This window comes from Aotus nancymaae, unplaced genomic scaffold, assembly GCF_030222135.1.
Source record: "Aotus nancymaae isolate 86718 unplaced genomic scaffold, 86718_ANA_hifiasm-v0.15.2.pri h1tg000006l, whole genome shotgun sequence".
In the NCBI taxonomy this organism is placed as follows: domain Eukaryota; kingdom Metazoa; phylum Chordata; class Mammalia; order Primates; family Aotidae; genus Aotus; species Aotus nancymaae.
In genome coordinates this window covers 91091679-91114066 of record NW_026988417.1, presented here as the reverse complement: position 1 = coordinate 91114066, position 22388 = coordinate 91091679, and the positions used below count along the sequence as shown (strand labels likewise).

Genomic DNA, 22388 nt, shown 5'->3' with positions numbered 1-22388 from the left:
ACTGATAAATATAAATACTCTTCAAATATAGGAACAATCAAATCTACTCTTAATGCCCCTGAAAAAGAAAAATGTCTAAGGCTTTAGAGAAAATGTTCTGACCCAATTATATTTGAGCTATAAAGAAAGGTTCACTAAAATAACATATATGTAACCACAGCAACAATAAAATTACTAAGTCATAAATTCATAGTTTTAAGGATTTTGGTCAAAGAAGAAAAATTTCTTCTAACATTTTGTGTTCTACATAGATGAATTAAAGGTGACATCTTTAGTATCACTAAAGTAGCACGTTTTCTACACTGGTCCTGACTTACCTACTACTGAAGACCAATTCTGCATGAGTAATGGGGGTTTCATTCCTTCCTGCCTGTCAGCATCTCCAATCTCTCCTCCTCATCCTAGAGCTTCACCATCAATCAGCATTTATATATACTTTGGTATTTCTCATGAAAACAATATTAAAGACAAACATGTTCCCCCAATCCACCTCTTTCAACTACCATTTAATCTCATTTTCACTTTTACAAACAAGTTTCTGATAACATTGTTTCATACACTGCCTCTACTCTCTCAGCTCACATGCATTACTAAATCTACTATTTTTGGCCTACCTGCCTCTACACTCAGCAATCTCCTATAATTGTTTCTCCTTTTCCACAAGATCTCTATAAATTCCAGTTCCTTAGGATTTGTCTTTTGCTTTCTTTACCTTCTCAGTCCTTACTCTCACCTGAGGAAATCTAATTCTCTTTCATAGCATCAAACAGCATCTCTGTGTTGATATTTATACAACATAAATATTCATAACCCTCTTCTGGACATCAGGCTATTTATTTAACTTCCCATTTGACATCTCTACTTGAGTTTCTCTCTAGCATTCTAAACTCAGTACTGAAAAGGGGCTTTTGACATACTCTGAAATCTTCTTCCTCTGGAGTTCCTCAACTCAATATAAGAACATTCCATCTATTCATCTGCCTAGGCAGAAATCTAGGAGTCATTGCTCATTTGTTTTCACTCAACTTCCACATTTAATCAATCACCAAGGTCCATAAATCTACCTCCAAAACCCAACCCAAATCCATTCCATTTCTCTCCAATTCTCCTCTCAATTTCTTTGGTTGCATTAGGTATCCTATTAATTTTTCTAGAAGTTTCTTTCAGTGAAATCCGACCGAATCTTATACTGGTGTGTTTAGTGGTACAGCTGGCATCCTGGGTTCTCTTTATCATTTTCTTGATGGATCACTTCTCTTTTCTGTATGGGATACCCTGTTATCTATGCCCTTTATCCTTCACTTGTTTTGGTGGAGGCATCCTCCAGCAGCTTCATAAGAAAGCTACTGTATAATGTGTATATAGGAGGTAGACATTTTGAAAATATTGACTGTCTGAAAAGGCTCTTAGAGTTGATGCTTCTAATTTAAATTAGCCTCTTATCTTACTCCATTACTTCTCATACTAGCAATTAACTTAACTTGTAATTATGGTACTTTATTTACAAACTATTTTAAAAATAAATGCCCATCTTACACACTAAACTATAAGCTCCTTGAGAGCAGCTACAGTACATACTGCTTCAACCACCAGAAACATAGTGCACAGCATAGTCCCCAGTATAAAGCAGGTGTCCAAAATAAAGTTATCTTTGAGTAACTAAATAAACATGAAAATAATCTTTGAGTAACTAAATAAACATGAAAATAAATTATCAAGGTTAGACTCTGCTCTCTAGTCTCTGGTAAATCTCTTGTGTTACTATCAAGTAAGAAACATTGCAAATTCAATTTTAAAAGAGAAAGAAGAAATAATCATATGGTTAAATACAGTTTTGATCAACCTTTTATTACACTGCTTTGGCGTACATGCCAATGGATCTATTCCAAAATGATAAAAATCCACTCCAAGACTTTTAAGTATGATTCTTCAGTGCCATAAAAATCTAGGGCTTTAACTCTTACTTCAGATGCCAAGGGAGAAAAAAAAGGAAGGGTACGGCATCTTTTCCAATAAGCTACCTAATCACTCGGAGATCTTATTCAGAAAATGTCAGCACATTCCACCTCAAAAAAGAGGTTAGTTTCATTTAGAGATGAGGCTGGGCATGGTCGCTCATTCCTGTAATCCCAACACTTTGGGAGTCTGAGGCGGGTGGATTGCTTGAGCCCAGGAGTTTGAGACTAGCCTGGCCAATATGGCAAAACTCCATCTCTACTAAAAATATAAAAATTAGCCAGGTGTGGTGGCATGCACCTAAAGTCCCAGCTACTCAGGAGGCTGAGGCACAATCACTTAAACCTGAGAGGCAGAGGTTGCAGTGAGCAGAGATCACGCCACTGCACTCCAGCCTGGGTGACACAGTGAGACTCTGTCTCAAAAAGGAAAATAAATAAACAAGTAGCAATGATTTATCACTGGAACTTTGTTGGTTATTCCTCTGCTTCAGAGAATTGTCCAAGTGAGATGAATTTCAGAAACATAAAATCATAAGTAAAGTATAGAGACATCATCATTCATTTAGTTACATGCTCTCACTCGTCTTTAGAATAATAGTGTTGGCACTCTTTTCCTTCCAATCCACATTGTATTCCTCCAAACACTAATAAAAGTAAACAAAATTATTGTTGCTATGTAACTCGGACTCTGTTTGCCAGCACAAGGAAGTAATGCACCGTTATTAATACAGGAACAACAGAACAAAATCTGTACTTATCCTGCAGGTGAATAGAGTGAAAAGACAGTATGAAGTATAATTTAGACATTATATCTATCAATTAACTGCCATGGATCCTCAACAGGTCTTTAGCAAGAAGCCTCATTTACTAAGGTTTTATTTTTATTAAAACTCCATTATTTTAGTTAGCCTAATATTACCAGCACACTCGTTTCCTCTCCTCAGAAATACATAGAGCTCTTTTAGCTAATTCGTACTGTTTACTTGCATATATCTAAATTACATTTGTACTGCTACTTCTTAATTATTGATTATAAGTATTTTTGATCAAATTCCTATGAAAGATGCATTAGTTATTTCTTTCTTGTGTTCATCATACTCTCCATCTTTCTAATTATATGTAATTTTGTTTATACTAGTTGTGTTTTAGTAATTCATTTTTCCTGGAATAATGTTCTCTCATTTGCTTAGTTTTCTGTGTGTTTATTATTAATGCAACTCCAAACACTCCATCAGTTGCCTAATCTTCTCTTAATACATTCACTTTAGATATTAATTTCATTTCCTATAAGAACTCTCCCAAGCCTCATCCCACCAGCTTTTTGACCTAACCCAACCCGGACTGGTTGCTCCTTAAAAACATACCACTTGGGATGATAACATCACCATAATACTTGGGATTCCTGTTTCCTGTTTGATCTCGTTTCCAGTTCCTTTGTAGTTTTTCCTTCATTTAAATCCCTTGTTTTGGTAGAACCCATCTTCCAGTGGCTTCCAGAGGAAAAGTATTTAAACTTGACTGATAATATGAAGAGTATAGGATTCTGTGTTGGAAGTCATTTTCCCTCAAAAATTAAAAATTTAATTATTTGACAAACGACAATTGTTTATGGGGTACATTGTGATGTTACATATAGTGAATAGTGAGCAGATCAGGGTAATTAGCATATTTATCATCTCAAGTACTTTTGTGTTGGGAACATTCAATATCCTCCTGCTAGCTATTTGAAACTGTAATGTATTACTGTTAACTATAGTTATCCTACAGTGGTACAGAACACGAGCTTACTCCTCTTATCTAGCTGTAATTTTGTATCTTTTGAATCTAGTCTTCCCCTATTATCCCTCTTCCCTCTACCTTTCCCAACCTCTAGTATCCTGTTTTTTTTTTTTTTTTACTTCTATCAAGTCAACTTTGTTAACTTCCATGTGTGAGAACACACAGTGTTTAACTTTCTATTCCTGGTTTATTTCACTTAACATAATGTCTTTCAGTTCCATGTTGCTGCAAAAAACAAGATTTAATTCTTTTTGGTGGCAGAATAGTATTCCATTTTGTGTGTGTGTGTGTGTGTGTGTGTGTGTGTGTGTGTGTGTGTGTGTACGTATATACAGATATATACTCTTGGTCTGATCCTCTTACATTTTCTTTTATTTTCTATCTCCCCCCACTTTTCTTGCTTTACTTTTACAAATGTTCCTCCAAATTTTATCTTTCATCTTAGTGATTGTTCTTAATGCTCAAGCTCTTTTCTGATCTCCTTAAGAATAGCATACTGTAGCTTTTTTCTATTTATCTTCCATGTCAGAAGTTGCCCTCACCTCTTGAGTTGTCTGCCATTGATAAAACAGGAACTAGGAAAATAAAATTTATAAAAAAAACCTGATTAGGCGCTATGAGTACCAATAGTCTTTTTGACTGCAAGATTCCCTATAGGGCAATCTGCTGGCCTTTTGTAGAGAACCCTCAATATATGTAACTTTAAGTCTATGTTCTGGAAGGCAAATAGGACAATAAAACTGTGGTTCTCGGCATTCAGATTTCACTCCATTTGTTTATGGATTGGTACTGTGGTACCTTTTACTTCAATTTAGTCTGATATTCCCCCATCAAGACGCCCTCTCTTTTTCATCTGTCCTGAAAAAAAGCAAAGTATTTTCCTTGGATAGCCAAGGGGTAGTTATCAGAAGGTGTAAAAAGGGAAAGAGGGTCTAGAAATCTTGATGCCACCAAATCCCAAGCCCTTTGAAGATTGTGAAATGCAGAATTCCTGGTTTTTTATCCAGGATTTAGATGTCAAAGGTTTGATAATAAGTTATTGCCCGTCTTTCTTCCCAGGTCCCAAAATGTTCTTGTATAATCCTCGCTTCTGTTTTTCTTTATTCTCTTTCCTTGAGGTTGTTCTTGTTTGCTTTTTGCTTTTAGAGAGTGGGTGGCACGGAAGTCACACTATGTTATGTAGGCTGGTCTTGAAATTCCTGCTGCAATCAATCTTCCTGCCTAGGCCTCCCAATCCTTGAGATCTTAAGCCTTTAAAAAGAAATCTCTTAACCATAGAGTTTTAGTTAGTTGTTTCCAACTATATTTTTAAAAGAGGTGAAGTCTCATTCTGTTTATTCCATGTTAAATAAGAATGCATAATTTAAAACTATATTCATGCTATGATTTTAAGTATGAAAAATTATGTACATACATGAATTGAGACTCAAAGAGGACAAAAAAATATTCCTTGGTTATATTAAAGAGTGTTGGGTTGAAGACCAATTTCTCTTTAATATTGTGTATGCATAAATAACAATCAGGAGGAAAACAATCTTTTTACATTACTTTGGAAAAAATGAAAACATCTTTAATCCTACAAAGTTTATGAAGCTTAATAAAGGAGAGCTGTATCTTCCTTTCTGTCCCAATTCTGAAACAGACTGCACTTGTTAAATTATTTCCATTTCATCTTTAAGCTATTACATTTCATCACTAGTCAGCAAAAGCACACAAATTTGTTATTTAACACTTTTATTAAAAACATTTTGACAAAATAACTGTAGCATTTAGTAATATGTCATATTCAGAAGTATGTGACATGAATTTAAAACACTTGATATTACATGAGTCAATAAAAATACAGTGCGTGTTAACTAATGAGCAAGAAAGCTCACTCTGAAGAAGAAACATTATTCTGGCTCATACATGTTCCACTCCTGTGTTGATGTATAACTTAGCTACTATATGGGTATAACAGACTCATGATATAAACCCAAGAAGTCTTAGGTAAATGTATTTTTCTTTTATACTTTCTTCCTCCAAATGGGTAAGACAGTAACCACTGACATTAGATGAAACTGGGCGGAACTAAATTAGATGCATATTTATCTTTTAACATAGATGGTGGGAAACTAGGGTGAACAGAGGTGGTCTATGCAGCCTCTCAAACAAATCTGGTATCTTAACACAGCAACTCCTATCAAAGTGTTTGGAAGCAGTTTTTCAATGGCATATTTTCCCTATACACCAGCGAAATCAGCAAGGCAGACAAAGTTGTCTTTGCATTCTCTACTTACCTCTTAATCTCTCCTACCAGGTCAGGGCTCCATCAGTATACGTGCTCTAAGTTTGTCCCCAGATTATTTTTCCGTATTTATTTGTCCAACTAAAACTCCCTGATGTGGTTCGGCTGTTTGTCCCCTCCAAATCTCATGTTGAAATGTAATTGCCAATATTGGAGGTGGGCCCAGGTAGGAGGTAATTAGATCATGGGGGCAGATCCCTCATGAATGGTTAGTACCATCCCCTTGGTGATTAAGTAAGTTAGTGCATGTGAGATCTGGTTGTTTAAGAGTCTGGGATCTCCACTTTCTCTCTCTTGCTCTCCATCTCACCATGTGACATGTCTGCTCCCCTTCACCTTTTGCCATAATTGTAAGCTTCCTAAGGCCCTCACCAGAAGCAGATGAAAGTACCACACTTCCTGTACACCCTGAAGAACCATGAGCCAATTAAACCTCTTTTCTTTATAAATTACCCAGTCTTGGGTATTCCTTTATGGTCGTGCAAATAAATAGATTAATACACTCCCATTTCCCTATCGCCACTGATATTACTGTATTGATCTGGTCATTCATATCAAGCACTATCCATTGAGACACCTAAAAGAAGCATAAGACTGGAAAGTATGGTATATGGCTGATAACTTTGTCTATCCTAAAGAGTATTTATGTTTAAAAAGGGTTGGTTAACAAAGTTGACTGACAGAATTATAGGGCAAATATTTCTGCTTATTTCTGGGTATTCAGCTTTTGAAAAACCTTTCACTTTTCTCCCACAAGATAAAATGGTTGGATTAAATATTAAAGCATTCCCTGCCTTTGACTCTTCCAACAACACTTTTGCAGGTATCTCTGGAGTCCATAGGGCTCAATAAAAACACTGCTTATGAGAAAGCACAGGCTGGCATGGTATATATTATGGAAACTTTAAAACATCAGTTAGCAAGTATATATTAACTAAGAAAAAATTGTATCAATACTCAGCAAAGCAGACATAATCACTGAAAATTTGTAATATCCATTAACATTTTTGAGTGCCTAATTACTTTAAAAGTTGAGTAAACCAAATGTTTTAATTACACTTGTAAGACAAGCTATGCCTATTATGTACACAGTAAGAATATAGATACTAAAATCAGAAATACTATTTGAACTATCACTTAAAGATGCTTTGTGTGAGAATTCAAGTCTTCTATTAAAAAGACTGTACATCCAGAATTTTTCTCTAATACAAAAAATTGCTTCCCAAATGATTTATGAATAATAGAAAACCTATAAGGCTGTATTTTTCAAATGGCAGACAGAGATCCACTAATAAAATCATGTAATCAGTTTAGGATCAGAGTGCATGAATATGTTAAGGATAATAAGTATTGTTTAGTTTCAGGTGTGTAAAATAACAAGTGGTGATATGAGGATGTATTTATTATAGGCCATAGTCAAATAGTTTGAAAACTATTCCCCTAAGGTGAGCAATTTGCAACCTGGGTTGATGCAAGGCACTTTTAGAGACATGTTAATATTTTATATTTATATTATTATAATGTCTTAGACATGGAAAGACCTATACCAATATTTACATATTGAAGTATTTGAGGGTTCAAATATTTAAGTTGTCTTACAACTCTAAAAATACTTCAATATTCATTGTGTTTATAACTTATATAAATGAATTTTCCTCTCAAAGCAGCTCTCTACTGTATGTATGATCCTAAATAAATTAGTATTCCTAAATAAATCACAGGATTGGGTTAACTGTAAGGATTAGGCCCAATTTACTTCATAGGGCTGCTTGTAAAGGTGAGGAAGGTTTGATACAGATCCAGGATCTTCTTTTACTGTAAAATGTAGGACTCCTTATATGGACATGCTACATGAAATAAATAATTTTTTAAAAGTTAAAAAGAAAAAAGACTCCTATGATTAAACTCAAATCCATCCTCTTCCATAACCATAGTTCTTGTTATGTTTTGTTCACAAGAGAAGGTAATAATGACTAATACTTTTCCTTGACTCTTATTTGAGAAGTGGATAATGACTATTTATTGGGGTATAATGTACAAACAGCAACTCTCTTCTCACAAGGTCAAGCAGGAGTTCTGTACAGTTCCTGAAGTTGGAGCATTTACAAGACTTAGACACAAAACCATAAAAGGGAAGTAGTCCTTAGCAAACAACTACAATTATATAAGTTCTTATTCAGTACAGCCTATCCAAGAATTACTGCAATTTCCTTACTTGGTACTGACTTTTCCTTAAGGTTAGATGAGATAAACTTCATTAATCTTTTTGCTTTCTTCTATGTACTCTCCGAAAATTTCAAAAGAGAGAAGCTCTAACAGGTGAAGGATGACTCTCTGTTGCAGTTCATTTTCTAGAGCACCACTGTCCAACAGAAATTATTAATGAGAGCCAAAAATGGAACCATATATATAATTTTTAGTAGATGTGCTAAAAAAGTTTAAAAAAGGTTAACATTTTAATAATTTTATCCCACCCAATATATTCAAATTATCAACATGCAATCAACATACGAAATATTGGTGAGATATTTTATATTTTTCATACATAGTCTTTGAAATCTATTGTGCATTTTATACTGAACACATCTCAATTGAGACTTTATATTTCAATGCTCATTAAGCCACATGACTGGTAGCTACTGTAATGGACAGTGCTGTTCTAGAAACTGCTCACATTAAAATGTAACAGCAAAGGACCTGCATTCTTAAATTTTCGTAAGACTGAAGGCAAGTGAAGAAAGATTTGAACCAATCATGTTTCTGTTACACTATCAGTATGGGATTATAAAACAATTTGTTTTATTTCTGCCAACTATACTGAACACAAACTCCTACATTCCATTTTAATGATGGAAAAGAATAATTTTGTCAAATACTAAATGAATGGTCTTTTATTCTTGGTCTCATTTGAATGACAGAAAAAATGTGTTAATTAGGCTAGCATAAAAAATAAGAAAAAGAAGATGAAGAGAGAAGATGAGAATTTACAAATACTAGGATATGACCCACTATGTAAGAATAATTTTTACTAAATATCTTTAATAAATAATTCCTATCCCTTGGTTTGAAGACAAAAGTAAAATATTAAAATCAAGATTTTAATATATAGCATGTAGAGATATGAGCTTTCAGTTAGAAAAACCAAGATTAGTGACTTCGTGCTTTTATTTATAACGTGGTATGTAACAACTGATGCATTTGTTTGTTGTAACTACTGTATTTAGTTATGACAAAACACCATTTCATTTTACGATGCCCATAATAAATAATTTATTATTAACATGGTTGTGGGGTAGATTCAGACCCAGAGTTGTAACTTTCTGTCAAGAGTTATGGGAAGAAAGCAGAGAAATAAGAAGGGGGAAAAAAAGAGAAGAAAGGATAATCCATAACAAAGAAAAAGGAAAAGAGATGGAGGTACTAAGGCCATCTCCTCCTCTGTGTTATGACTAGGATGTGTTTCCAGCATTGGTCTGGTTTTGTTTGCCTTCTGAATTTCAAGGGTTCCGCAGATTTTGTTTTCTAATGCTGTAACATATGTATTCATAGAAAAAAGTCCTCTTTCATGTTTTGAGATTTTGTGAAAAGAGGTTGAAGAACCTTAGTCTGTTAGATTTCTCTTTACCTGAGAAGCAAGCAATTTATATAAAATGTAATAAATTTCTTTTTCTTTTCTTGAGACAGGGTCTGGCTCTTTTGCCCAGGCTGGAGTGCAGTGGCATGATCTTGGCTCACTGCAACCTCTGCCTCCTGGGCTCAAGCAATACTCCTGCCTCAGTCTCCTGAGTAGGTAAAACTACTGGCACAAGCCACCACACTTGGCTAATTTTTTGTATTTTTTGTAGAGATGGGCCCAGGCTGGTCTCGAATTCCTGAGCTCAAGCAATCCCCATCCACCTCGGCCTCCCAAAGTGCTGGAACTACAGGCATGAGCCACTACACCTGGCCAAAATGTAATACATTTCAATCTTATTTTTACCCTTGGACATACAATTGCCATCCCTCACGTAAAAATACTAAAGTCAAGTGGAGACAATTTCAAATATTCAACTCCATTACGTAATGTACAATGTGAGCTTTAAACATTAATACATAAAATTATTAGGGAAACAGAATAACTCTAATTGTAAACAAAGCAACCATAAGAGCTAATTGGATTTACTTTTTAAAATATTGAAGCAGATATCCAAAATGCTTAAAAAAATAAACTAATTCAATCTAAATGGGTTACTAGCTTCTTAATATCTTAAGAAAAATGTATTGTAAGCACATCAATAAGTTAATTACATTTGTGGTTCATGACTAAGACTTACCAAGTTCTGCTAAATTACCAAATGCAACAAGACACATTTCTGTAAGAGCTGCATTTTGGCAGTGGATGCCCAGTAATTTCACTAAGGTAGGAATAACACCCATATTGATAAGCTGAGCTTGAAGCGAATCTGTAAAAACAACAACAACAGAAAAGCAAGTGTTGACGTATCAAATGAATGTTACAGGAAGAAAACACCTCGTTTTCCCTATTGGAAACTCAATGTTATTTAAATTACAGTAATGGAAAATGAAGTACATTCATACAATTATATTGAACATTTTAAACATCAGTTTAGAAGAGTTTAGTTTTGAATCCTTTGACTAACCAAAAGGCATTTAGAAATACAAATAGTTTGAAGACTATATCAAATCGTTAGTTATTTAAACAGATTCTTACACCATTAAAAAGTAGGCTTTTAATAGGTATAAACAAACATTACCATTAGTTTTTGAGTGAAAAAGTTACAGTAACATTTGCATTACAGGAAATCACAGAATATGAAAAGCATAAGAAAAATAGCAAGTTTAATAAAGACCAAAAAAGGAGAAAAAAATCTTAGAATCCTTTAAAAATATTTCCCATAATACAAAATTAGAAATATATAACAAATACATAAAAATGATTGGTTCTGAGTATTTGCAACCAGAGTGTTCTTGATGACTGTTAGGAAGAGAGTTACAAGAAAAAAAAAATGAGTTACCTAAAATATTTTTCTTTTTAAAGTTTTATTTAATTATAGTGACAGATTATCTCAGTAAAAGACAGGAAAGTCTGGCTTAGAGAGGTGAAGAGAATAAGGTTAACATGGCTTTGCCATCATTGTTTGCCTTCATTTTCTAAGCAACTAATTGATTTTGAAGTACTAAACATGCCTTGAATTTCCATAAGAGTTCTTCATGACAATAATAGAATACCTGTAGCAAAGTTGAAGGTAAATAAACTAAAATGAAAACCAAAAGCACCACCTCTTAGAATAAGCTAAGAAAGGCATATAAACATTCATATGTTTATGCAAAACACTATAAATGTCAATAACTGGTTCATCCAAAGATACAGAAATGCTCTTTCAAAATTATTTTTCTCTTTAAAATAATATGCCATTTTCAAGCTAATAATTATCCTCAAATTCTTTTATCTCTATGTAATCTAAAGACAAAACTCTTTCTTACAAAAACACATGTTCCTCATAGCTCCAATCCCTTGGCAGGGTTGGCCTGATAATTTTTTATTACTCTTTATAGTTCTTAATCTATAGATAAGGAAGTAGGTGGGTGATTTTCAGAAAAGAACATACAGAATTGAGCTATCTCACATGCCAGTTGATTACTGCCTGGTGGTCTTTGTAGTTAATTCTTCCTGCTTTTAGAGTGAAGTATGAGGAGGTAGTCAACAGAGGCTTATTGTGCCTGAAAACTATGGCTGGGTAATTACAGATAATTATCTGGTTTAGTTGTGGAAGCCCATCTATAGTAGAAAGGTGTCTACTACCAAAATAAGAATAAAAAATAAAGATGGAAAAAATAGGTTATGTTTAGAGTTCAAATACTTTAATAGAACAATTTCAAATTTTGTAATGAAATTATGAAGTCTATATACTAAAAGGAGATATGAATCAAAATATACTCAACTGTATTCATTTGATGTTAAATTTTTTTCTGAATATGCTATTTAGCAATTAATGATTCACAACACTTAAAGGTAAAATACACATTATAGTGTTATATCTATATTATATTGGCAGAATAGTTGCATTATGGTTATAGTATTTGTAATAATCATGCACCAAGGAACTTTCCAAGTTAGAAATTACTTAGGTTACTTACCAGTAGATAGGGCTCTTTATTAGTGGGTCACCTCTGCAGATGCTTGTTCTTTAGCAGTATTTTTATTTATATATGTATTCATTTTGACTACTTTGTCAAATACTGCAGAGCTGTTGAATCATTAAATTTCAGGTATGTAAGCGTGAGCACTAGCGCATGCATTGAATGTGAGTCAAACTCCACTATATGTCTGCATATATGTAAGCATCACACACCCCCTCAGTTCTGTTGGTACAAACTACAAAAAATCCAACAGTCCAGGGACATCAGAGAAATAACACATTTTATGAAGAAGATAACAGAAGAATACCACTTAGAAGATAATGCTCTTCATGTTCTGCTAACTTGGCACATCTATCACTTTTTTTGACTGCTTTTACAATGTTACAAATTTTGGTTCCAGGGGAAAAAGAGGTGAAAATTCAAGAAATGTTATAATGCTTAATATAATCTTTGGCATACAAATTGAAGCAGTAATATTTGAAATTGTGGCAGATTGGGAGAAAAAGTTAACATAGCCAAATGGCACATTATATAGGTAATGCCATAATTCATGAAAATCACGTTGCTTCGTGAAAATGTGTTTTATAACTACCCAGGAGCCAAATTCATTATATACTCACATACAACACACATACTACACAAAAGAGGAAAATATATAGCCATCCAACTGGATGAACTCACTGTGGACCAATTGGGTGCTTTCTTTTACATCTACTTCTATGATGCTAACTGAAACAATAGTCATCTCTAATTCTAAAATTTGTTCACACTGACTACAGGCCTGCCATACGTCTTATATAATGAAGGCCCCAGAGGAGGAGAGGACAAAAAAAGAAAGATATTTTTATTTTTTTTATTTTTTGAGACTGCATTTCACTCTTGTTGCCCAAGCTGGAGGGCAAAGGTGTGACTGTGGCTCACTGCAACCTCCACCTCCCGGGGTAAAACGATTCTCCTGCCTCAGCCTCCCAAGTAGCTGGGATTACAGGCATGCGCCACCATGCTTGGCTAATTTTTTTGTAGTTTTAGTAGAAACGGAGTTTCACCATGTTAGCCAGGTTGGTCTTGAACTCCTGACCTCAGGTGATCCACCCGCCTCGACCTCCCAAAGTGCTGGGATTACAGGATTACTTTCACAGGTTGATATAAATTTTCATCCTAGAATATGGTTCTCAAAGCATCCCTGGAACGCTTTCAGAGGATCACAAATCAAAGCTATTTTCATAAAAATGCCAAGATTTTATTCGCTCTTGCCACAAAGGACTACCGTTTTTTTTTTGTTTTGTTTTGTTTTTTAGAGACAGAGTCTTGCTCTGTTGCTCAGGATGGAATACAGTGTGGCAGCATGTGGGCTCACTGCAACATCCGCCTCCCGGGGTCAAGCAATTCTCTTGCCTTAGACTCCCAAGTAGCTGGGATTACTACAGGTGCCTGCCACCACACCCAGCTAATTTTTGTATTTTAGTAGAGACCGATTTTCACCATGTTGGCCAGGCAGGTCTTGAACTGCTGACCTGAGGTGATCTGCCTGCCTTGGCCTCCCAAAGTGCTGGAATTACAGGCGTGAGCCACTGTACCCAGCCAGGACTACCTAATTTTTATAAGAGATTGGAAGGTGGGTGGGAAACATGGTAAATATTCTGAAGTTCAATGATGTGCTTAGCAGAAGTGATAACAGAAAAAAAAAGAAGTAAGATAAAAGCATGGTAGGAATCCCAGATTTTGGCACTATGATATTTTTGGAGTAATTATACCAATAAAACATCTAACATCTCATCTTGCTTATTTGAGTAGAAACTCTACTTAGTTACTAACAGATTATTCCAGATTGAGTCTGCTAGCTATTTCAGTTACTATTTAAATGTTACAATTCAGTAGGTGGCGGCGGTTGTTTTTTGAAAAGATTAAGTAGGGGTCCTGTTTGTGTAGGATAAGTTGGTGTTCTTATTGACAGAAACAAATGATTACTTTGATCATCATCTTTTTTGTTTATTGCCCAAAGAAAGCTTGCAGATGTTTTTCAAAGGATAATAGCTGACATCCATGATATCATGAATGTTATCAGGAGTATGACTTTTAAGTGAAAGACAAACAGGAAAAAATTCTTAGAAATAGTTCTTGTTCTCAGATACATTAGGGAGAGTAGTGAAACAATTCCAAGACTACGACTTCTGCATCCCTCAGTGAATATCAGTAACTCCAGGGGAGTGTTATCAGAGCTCAACAAACACATCAATTCACAAAAATGTAACCCAGGCCCATACATAGCAAACACTTATGTGTGAAAGACAGTCTTTAGACAGCACAATGTCATAAACGTCTGAAGACTCTGTTTTAACTGCTCCTGACACACATCACAGACAAATACTGACCAAATATAGATTTACGAAATTACATAATTTCAAAATGACACAGGCCCTACATGATCTATGGGGAGGAAGAGGAAGAAAGGCACTGAGGGGGTGCAATACAGATGCATATACAAAGAGATATAAGGCAATCAACGCATGCGCTGGTGTGAACACTTACCTACCTACATTTGAATTTCAATGGTTCCAAGTTCTTCAGGTCACACTCATGGAAACTCCAAAGAATGGAGATCTGGAGAGAAGATCTCAAGTTGAGGAACCTTTTCCCCCCTGAGTTTTAAGTTTAATGTTTAAAACATTGGTATAACTAGATTATAGGTCCAGAAAAGTAAGCTGAGAATTCCAGTCACTCAACTGAGGTTACTAAAAATAAGTTTCTTAAGATTGTAACAGGTTTATCTTATTCCTAAGGCTCTTACAGACAATGTTATAAGATTATTGAGCTTTCTGGTAAACAGAACTTAAGAATGAAACTGTCAAAACAAGACAGCACACAATTCAAAATACAGTCTCTACATTAGTATGTATACATATTATTCACAGTATAATGATATGATATTGCCATTTACAAGCTTGCATTAAAAATCTCATCTACAGTCAAATTAGTTGAACATAGTTGAAACAGTGAAAGAAGCCAATAAAACTCTTGATGAGAAGTTCTAATAAAAATTGGCTAAAAAGCATTTTGGTATAACAAAGACTGAAGAAAACTACCTTTGACTTAATGATATATCTGTATTTCCAAAAAAGAATATGAAAATTAAAAATAATAAATGATTTAACAGTGAAGTAGAGCTTCGAGTTCGAGCAAATTTTAACTGAAAAGTAAACTGACTCAAATATGGCTACTAAGAGGATGATTAGTGGTTAAAAACTTTATATACTCAAATGTACAGGTAAAAGTAAAGACTTCCTTATAAAGTGGAGAACTTTATTCTAAACCTAGTGTTGAGGATATAAAACTAGATTATTTACATATGTTTAAAATTCAAATTAATTATTTTAAAGCCTTTGTTTATATCAAACATGCATATGTGTTTTGCACTCAGATTGTTGCTTCAAGCCTCACTATACATTTCAATGATACATAGAAATTTCTTTAAAAAAAAAAAAAAAGCAAATCAAGATGCATTAATATTGACAATATTGAGGTTTAAAACCATATATGTATACATTTCTTCCTAGACACTAACAATAAAAAACTAGAAAAGATCATTCAAAAGTTCTTTCTGGGTTCTGAAAATAAAAATTGCCTCTACATGGCAAAATTTCACTTTTGTAAAAGTTCTAAACATAAATGGCAAAATTATATGCATGAGATTGATGTAAAACAAAAGAAGCAACAATGACAAAAAAAATGCCAAAGCAAAAATCATAAGAGAAATAGTAAAAATTTTTATTAACCTTAAGCAACTTACCCATTTACTGTTCTCAATCCAATGACAACTAGAGTGATTATGCCTTAATCTAACAGATAATTTTTCCCTTATTTGCTCCAAATTAAATTATTTGCTACAGATCAACTTTTGTTACAATGAATACTGCTACAAAAAAAAAAAATTCTATAGATATATCTATTCTGATTTAAAAAAAAAACTATACTTTCATCTCAGAAACTGGTCTTTTAAGTTAAATGTGGTTTGTTTTTTTTTTTTTTTTAAAGAGGACTACTGCCAGCTGTTGCTTAAGTAGCATTTATTAAGAGAAACCAATCCAGTCTCTGCTTTCATATAGCATTGCTGAGATAAAGGCCACATCTACAGTAAGTATGCATTTAAGCCTGACTTTTTGTACAGCAAATTAAGCTAATGCCAAATTAATTTATATCCCAACATGTATATCTTACAAACATATGCTTAAAAACATAGCAATCCCTTATTTTCAAAAGAACAAAAAAAACCAAAAAACAAAAACTTTACTAGTTACCATGGGGCATTAATATAATTTAGTTTTTAAACTTTAAAATTACACAGAAGTTATTTGCAATGCACAAATTGCGTTAACAAGATACATCTGCATATCCAAAAGAATTTCACTTTAGTTTTCCAAATATGACTTAAATTTTTTAAAATAAAACAATATAGGCAGCTCAGTGTTAATTGGATTTTACTTATATTTAAAAACATAATCATCTTTATAAAGGTTAATTTACACATGATACTTTTCTGGTTTCGGCGCCTCTCTGAATGGACTTTGTAAGTGGCCTAAATTAGACATGCAAATAGAGATATTTGGCTAAAACATATTATTTACCGCTGGTGTGGTAAGGCCAAATAGCTCAATGCTTACTTCAATATCTTTTCTGGAACCTAAAACTTTGTGCATGATCAATGATTATGTGCCTCATATCATATTTCAACTAGGATAGCAACATAGTAAATCCCTGGTCTTTCAGATGTTACTATCCAAATATTTATTTTTTAAATATAGATAAGCATTTCATGTAAAGAGAAAATTTCCCTACATCGTTTAATGTTGAAATTCTATCAGTTGTAATGTAAATATATATAACATTAAAATGGGCCAAAGTCAGAAAACCAACTTTTCCACTTCAAATTTTCACAATGAGAAAAATTTTGAAAATAATATTCAATAATGGCCATGATTAATCTTCAATCCAGACATAAAGCAAATAAAGATGAGAAAACCATGTTAGAGACTGAGCAGCCCCAAACATATTTTGCCCCTTCACTGCCCTCGGTTAAGTGGGCATCTATGTGGTATTACGATATATTAAATGCACTATTGTAATTGCAGGAGCAATCTGGAAGCTAACAATGCTGAGAAAGTATTACTCCTGCAATAATATAATGCCAAATTTTAAGTATTAGGCTATTAAAATTATTGACAAAAAAACTATAATAATTTTATTTTTCTGAGATAAAATTTCAGCTTCTTACATTCAGAAGTTCATTCTCTAATGGCCAAAGCTGAATATTAACACCAATACTTGACCATGTGGAAATAGACCAAAATGTGCATTTGATACACTTGTACTAAAAACCAAGCTCTCCGCCTGTTCATTAAGTAAGGGTATTATTGTAGTAATAGTCTAGGAAGATTATCACTAAAAGCTAAACTGGTCTAATTGGTCAAATTTAATAGGTTGAATTAGCAAGAGGCACCAGAATAACTGCTCTATTCTTTAGTGAAACAATTTGTTTAAAATAACGCTTGTGGTAGAACTTTATGAAAGCCACCTGCTTTAGCAAACTGATTAGAAAGCTGTTGGACAAACAGCAAAAAATCAGACAATTTTTAAACAGAGAACAATAGTATAATAAAGAATAAAAAAGCCTAAGTACTTTCAGCTGCCCAATAAAAGTCTTCAACACAGTTCATTTAATTTATTAGAGTATAAAGTGACAAACTGGGTTTCAAAAGATGTGAACTTAAACGTACATCTCCCATATCTTCATAAATAGAGAAAAAAATGAACAGAAAATACATGTAGTATGACAGAAAATTAGTTTCATTAAGAGAAAAAGTATCAGAACAAGAATCTCTGAGAAAGAAGAAAAAGTTTAAAAAAAGACAAAATTGCAAAGATACAATTTTATCTTTTAAATTTTGTTTTGTTCTTTTTCCTCAGAGTAAGGCAAAAATATTTTAGTATATAGAAAATATATAAATGATTAAATGATTATCTTGTAACCATAGTAGGTAAACTTTAAAAACAGTTCCTCACTCATATGAAGCAAATCATTTTTCTAAACATCTAACATCTAGGAAATGCTCTTTTTCACCTGTAATCAAGTACTGTAATACTGAAACATAAGGATAAACATGCAGATCAGGCCAACCTGCTTTTTAGTTTTTAATCACAAACTAAGAAATTGTTGCTATTGACTGAAATGAAAGTAGCAGCTAACATTAATTACACATTAAATAATCTTTAATTAGGGGAGAAGAAATAAAGACCTTTTTTAAATGAGTGAATTTAAATAATGAGCTTAATATTTAAATTCAGTTGTCATGCGTCAGTAATATACCACAGGTGTTCTTTTTCCTTAATTATATACATGGCCTCCCTTCAATCATAGCTTAATTATCATCAGTCCATGCAATAAATAAATGTAAGATTATCATGTAGGTATTCAGAGAGATTTCAGGAACTACAAAAAAAGATAAATTATTCAATAATGAGGAGTAATTACAATATTAGAGAAAAATCAGCTCTATTTGTAGAAATCATATATACATATATCACACATGTATATGTAAAATACAGGTCAGATGAAGAAGCTATAGACTACGTTAATAATTTTAGGAAAAACTAATTTTTCCTTTCCTGATGGCAAATTTCAATTGGCTCTAGTTTTCTCTCTTATAGCATATAGCTTATGTAAAATTAGTAACTTTAGTTAATGCTTATCATTTGTCACTTTCTTTAGAGTTATAACAGAATTTTCCCTCTTTGTGTCTCTAGCACAACTGTACTAAGAAAAAATTACACTTTCCATGAGATATTTATTGATTAATTATGTCTACTTACAACAATGGTGACTACCAATAGATTCCTCAACAAAATGGTGTTCTGGTCTTTAGTACTTTGCTTTAGATCACTGGTTTGTTTCTATTCAAATGTGCAGTTAACTTTCAAGTGTACATATGCAGACTCAACAAGTTTGTGGATCACCTACGGGAAATTTTTAATTACAGATCTGGTACTTGTTACTACCAACATGCTTTCAATGTCCCTTTCTGCTGCCACCGTGTACCATATGTGGATAAGGAACATCAACTAATATAGTGGAAAAGAGTTTGTAATGCTTCTAACTTATTTAATGAAGCAAATGTATTCCAATAACATGTTTCTCTTCCAAGTACTGAATTTTTTAATGAAAATTTTAGACAATATTAAGTATACAGAAAAGTATATCAGTGAATATATTCCAAACTCCTATGTGCTAAAACAGTGTTATATCTGAAAACAGCTGGATGACTGAACAAAATTTTCAGTCATCACTGCAATGTTTTGGCATTGGGTAACCAAAGTAAGGAAACAGACAACTTAAGAAACTAATGAGATTAAAATGCCTACAATTAAAAGTTTGAGTTCCTTGGATTATAAAGTAACTATATTTGTAACAACTAAATGAAGGAAAAAAAATATAGCAAGTTCAAGATACTCTCAAACTCGATGTAAAACTGTCAACATGCTTTCCTACAGCCACAATTGCTAAACATTCAGGCTATTTTCATGAGCTACAGAATCGAAGAGTGCTTTTATGCCATGTGAAAAACATGTATAATTTTTTCCAAAATGGATGAAGTTTTCTCTTATTTAAATATTATTTTATTTATACAATATTATTGATAAGCTTATCTGGCTAAACAACTATAACTTTTGCTATTAAGATTATTCTACACTTACCTGAGTATTAAAAGTTTTAACTGCTTCACCAATAGGCAAACGAAAGCATTTATCCAGTTCCTAGCTTAAAAGTGTAGTCTTGAGCTAGTTTAAAACTTTTAGAAATGATCAATTATGAATTATATACAGCTTTAGCAAATAACACAAAAATTACTAAGTATTTTCATAACATATTTTGACTTGCGTGTGTTTAGGAAACTTGTTTTATTCCTTATTTAATGGGTTTAAAAAGTGGATATGCTCTATTACTATATGAACAGGAAGCATCTGAATCAACACATTCTAAGTTTGTTTTAGGACTGGTATAATTCAACTTTAGGATTAATAAATAATTTGAAAATACTCTCTTCAGGGAAATTATTTTGATGGATCTTTGTGATCTCTCAGTACTTTTTAAAATCAGCATACTTTAAACATTTTATACACGGCACTAAAGAATAATATATTAACTTCCTAACTACAGATAAGGCTTAAGTTGTTGGGTCCAAGGGCAGTTAATTTTTCTGCCAGAGCAGAAAAAAGCTATTTGTCACTCAAATATTTGACTCATAATTTAGCAGAGGCTTGTATATTGATGTTCTACATAGTAAATATATATAAAAATAAACTTATCAGTGCTAATAGTGCCTCCTGAGTTTCAAAAAGCTGTTATTTATCTAGGTGCACATGATCAACAGCAAACAATGTGAAGTCAGTAAAGATGATGTAATATTTAAGTCTTTAAACATAAATTTTAAGGAAAAGAGAAGTCAAATAATGGACACAATAACACAGATGCTTTAATAATTATGCCAAACAAACACAAAAGGATATAATTTCAGTGAAAGCACATTAGAAGAAAAAGAATCACTTCACAAACTAAGACACTCATGGCAGACAAAATGTAAAAAGGATGCAGAGGAAAGAGGATATAGTTAAAAGTTTCGCATTTGTTTCTTAAAAATACTCAAGACTATGTCTATTTTATTTGGTAAGTTTTAAAAGCTGTATTCAAACTGCAGCTTTTGAAATAATGAAAGAAAAAGGCAATTTGTCCAATAATATTCAGAGAAAAGTTAATATAGCTTTCTAAAGTCTCTTACGTCTTGGGAATGCCTGAACTCTAGAAAAAGCCTACTCTTCAAAAAAAAAAAAAAAAAAAAGTATATATATATATATAAAATATATATATTTTATATATATAAATATATACAAAAAATACATTCTGACTGTGCACTCCACATGCTGTTAATCATAATCTTCTCCAAACACTTCTCTATACACTGGGATACCCTATAATAGGGACTCAGTCACTGTCTGCTTTGGATTGGAAGTCATGATCCTTTTGAAGACCAGCCATCTGATACATTCTATACAGATTTTTAACAGCTTCCTCAAATAACTAATGACTAGTTTAGATGCATAACAAGACTATTACATCCAAAACTGGAGTAACTTCATAAAATTTCTTTCATTTATATTTCTAAAACCTTTTGCCATTTAGTGCTCTTATTACTTTCTCAAATATCCAAGCCCAAATGCAGTTAAAAGCAAAGATAACAATATGAAAATCTGACCAATGATTTCTTAATGCAATTAAGATACCTGTGTATTATGGTTAAATTTCAATTATTTAGGAAATATGTATTTATTTTGTGGATTACTCAGGCTCTGTCCTTTCTGTGTCTCACGTTTATATTTAGGGCATTTTTTCTTCAAAATTGATTCCACCAGAAGGGAGGAAAAATAGATGTAACTTATCCTATGAAGACTACCATTTACTATTAGCTCTAGTAGGTAAGCCATTTGATCAATAAAAACTCTGTTAACCTCTATTATTAAAGATAATTTTAATTCAAAGGCTTAAAACTGGTAACCCGTAGACAGGATGAGACCTGAAGATACTTTCTGTTTAGTTTCTATAGTATTAAAAATATCTAATCCAACATTTAAAACTCAGATGTTATCTAAAAAGCTAGATATTTCAGGCTTTCTCCCCTACCTTCCACCCCTAAAATAAAAAAGATTGGGCAGTATTTGGCTAAACCGTCATACAGAAACAACTGGCTAGAGGTTTTCCTCTTTCAACAGTTGACAAGGGCTCTTCCATTTACCACAGTCCTCACCATTCACTGTTGTCACTAACATCAAGGGCCAATGTCTGTATCCATTTATTGCCAAGGTTTATCTTTTTAAATTATTGATAATATTTACTTGGACCCACACTATCAAATGTGAAAAATAAAATAAAAAATATGCCAAAAGGGCCATGTGTTTCTAGAACACATGAAAGAATAATACTGTATGTCCAATACGCAAATAAAATGTCCCTGCCAAAATATCACAACTTAAAATGCCATTATGAAACAAACCATAGAAAAACCTTATTTGTGTTACATACTAAGAACATACCAAAATTTGAATATCTGATTCACATAGTGATTCATATAAGATGATAAACAAATGGATTTTTGTGACACAAAAGTATTATGAAGCCT

General features: G+C 33.0%; 1 protein-coding gene across 6 annotated transcripts in view; it reads right to left on the bottom strand.

Moving 5' to 3' along the window:
• RAP1GDS1 (Rap1 GTPase-GDP dissociation stimulator 1) overlaps positions 1-22388 on the bottom strand; it is a 195143-nt gene that overhangs the window by 33656 nt on the left and 139099 nt on the right. For 5 of the 6 annotated variants that reach the window (XM_021666785.2, XM_021666783.2, XM_021666784.2 and 2 more), the window contains one exon: positions 10338-10466. The exons of the other annotated variant lie outside the window; for it this stretch is intronic. In XM_021666785.2, coding sequence (XP_021522460.1) covers positions 10338-10466 — 129 coding nt within the window. The remainder of the gene's footprint in view (positions 1-10337; positions 10467-22388) is intronic. 6 annotated transcript variants of the gene reach the window in all.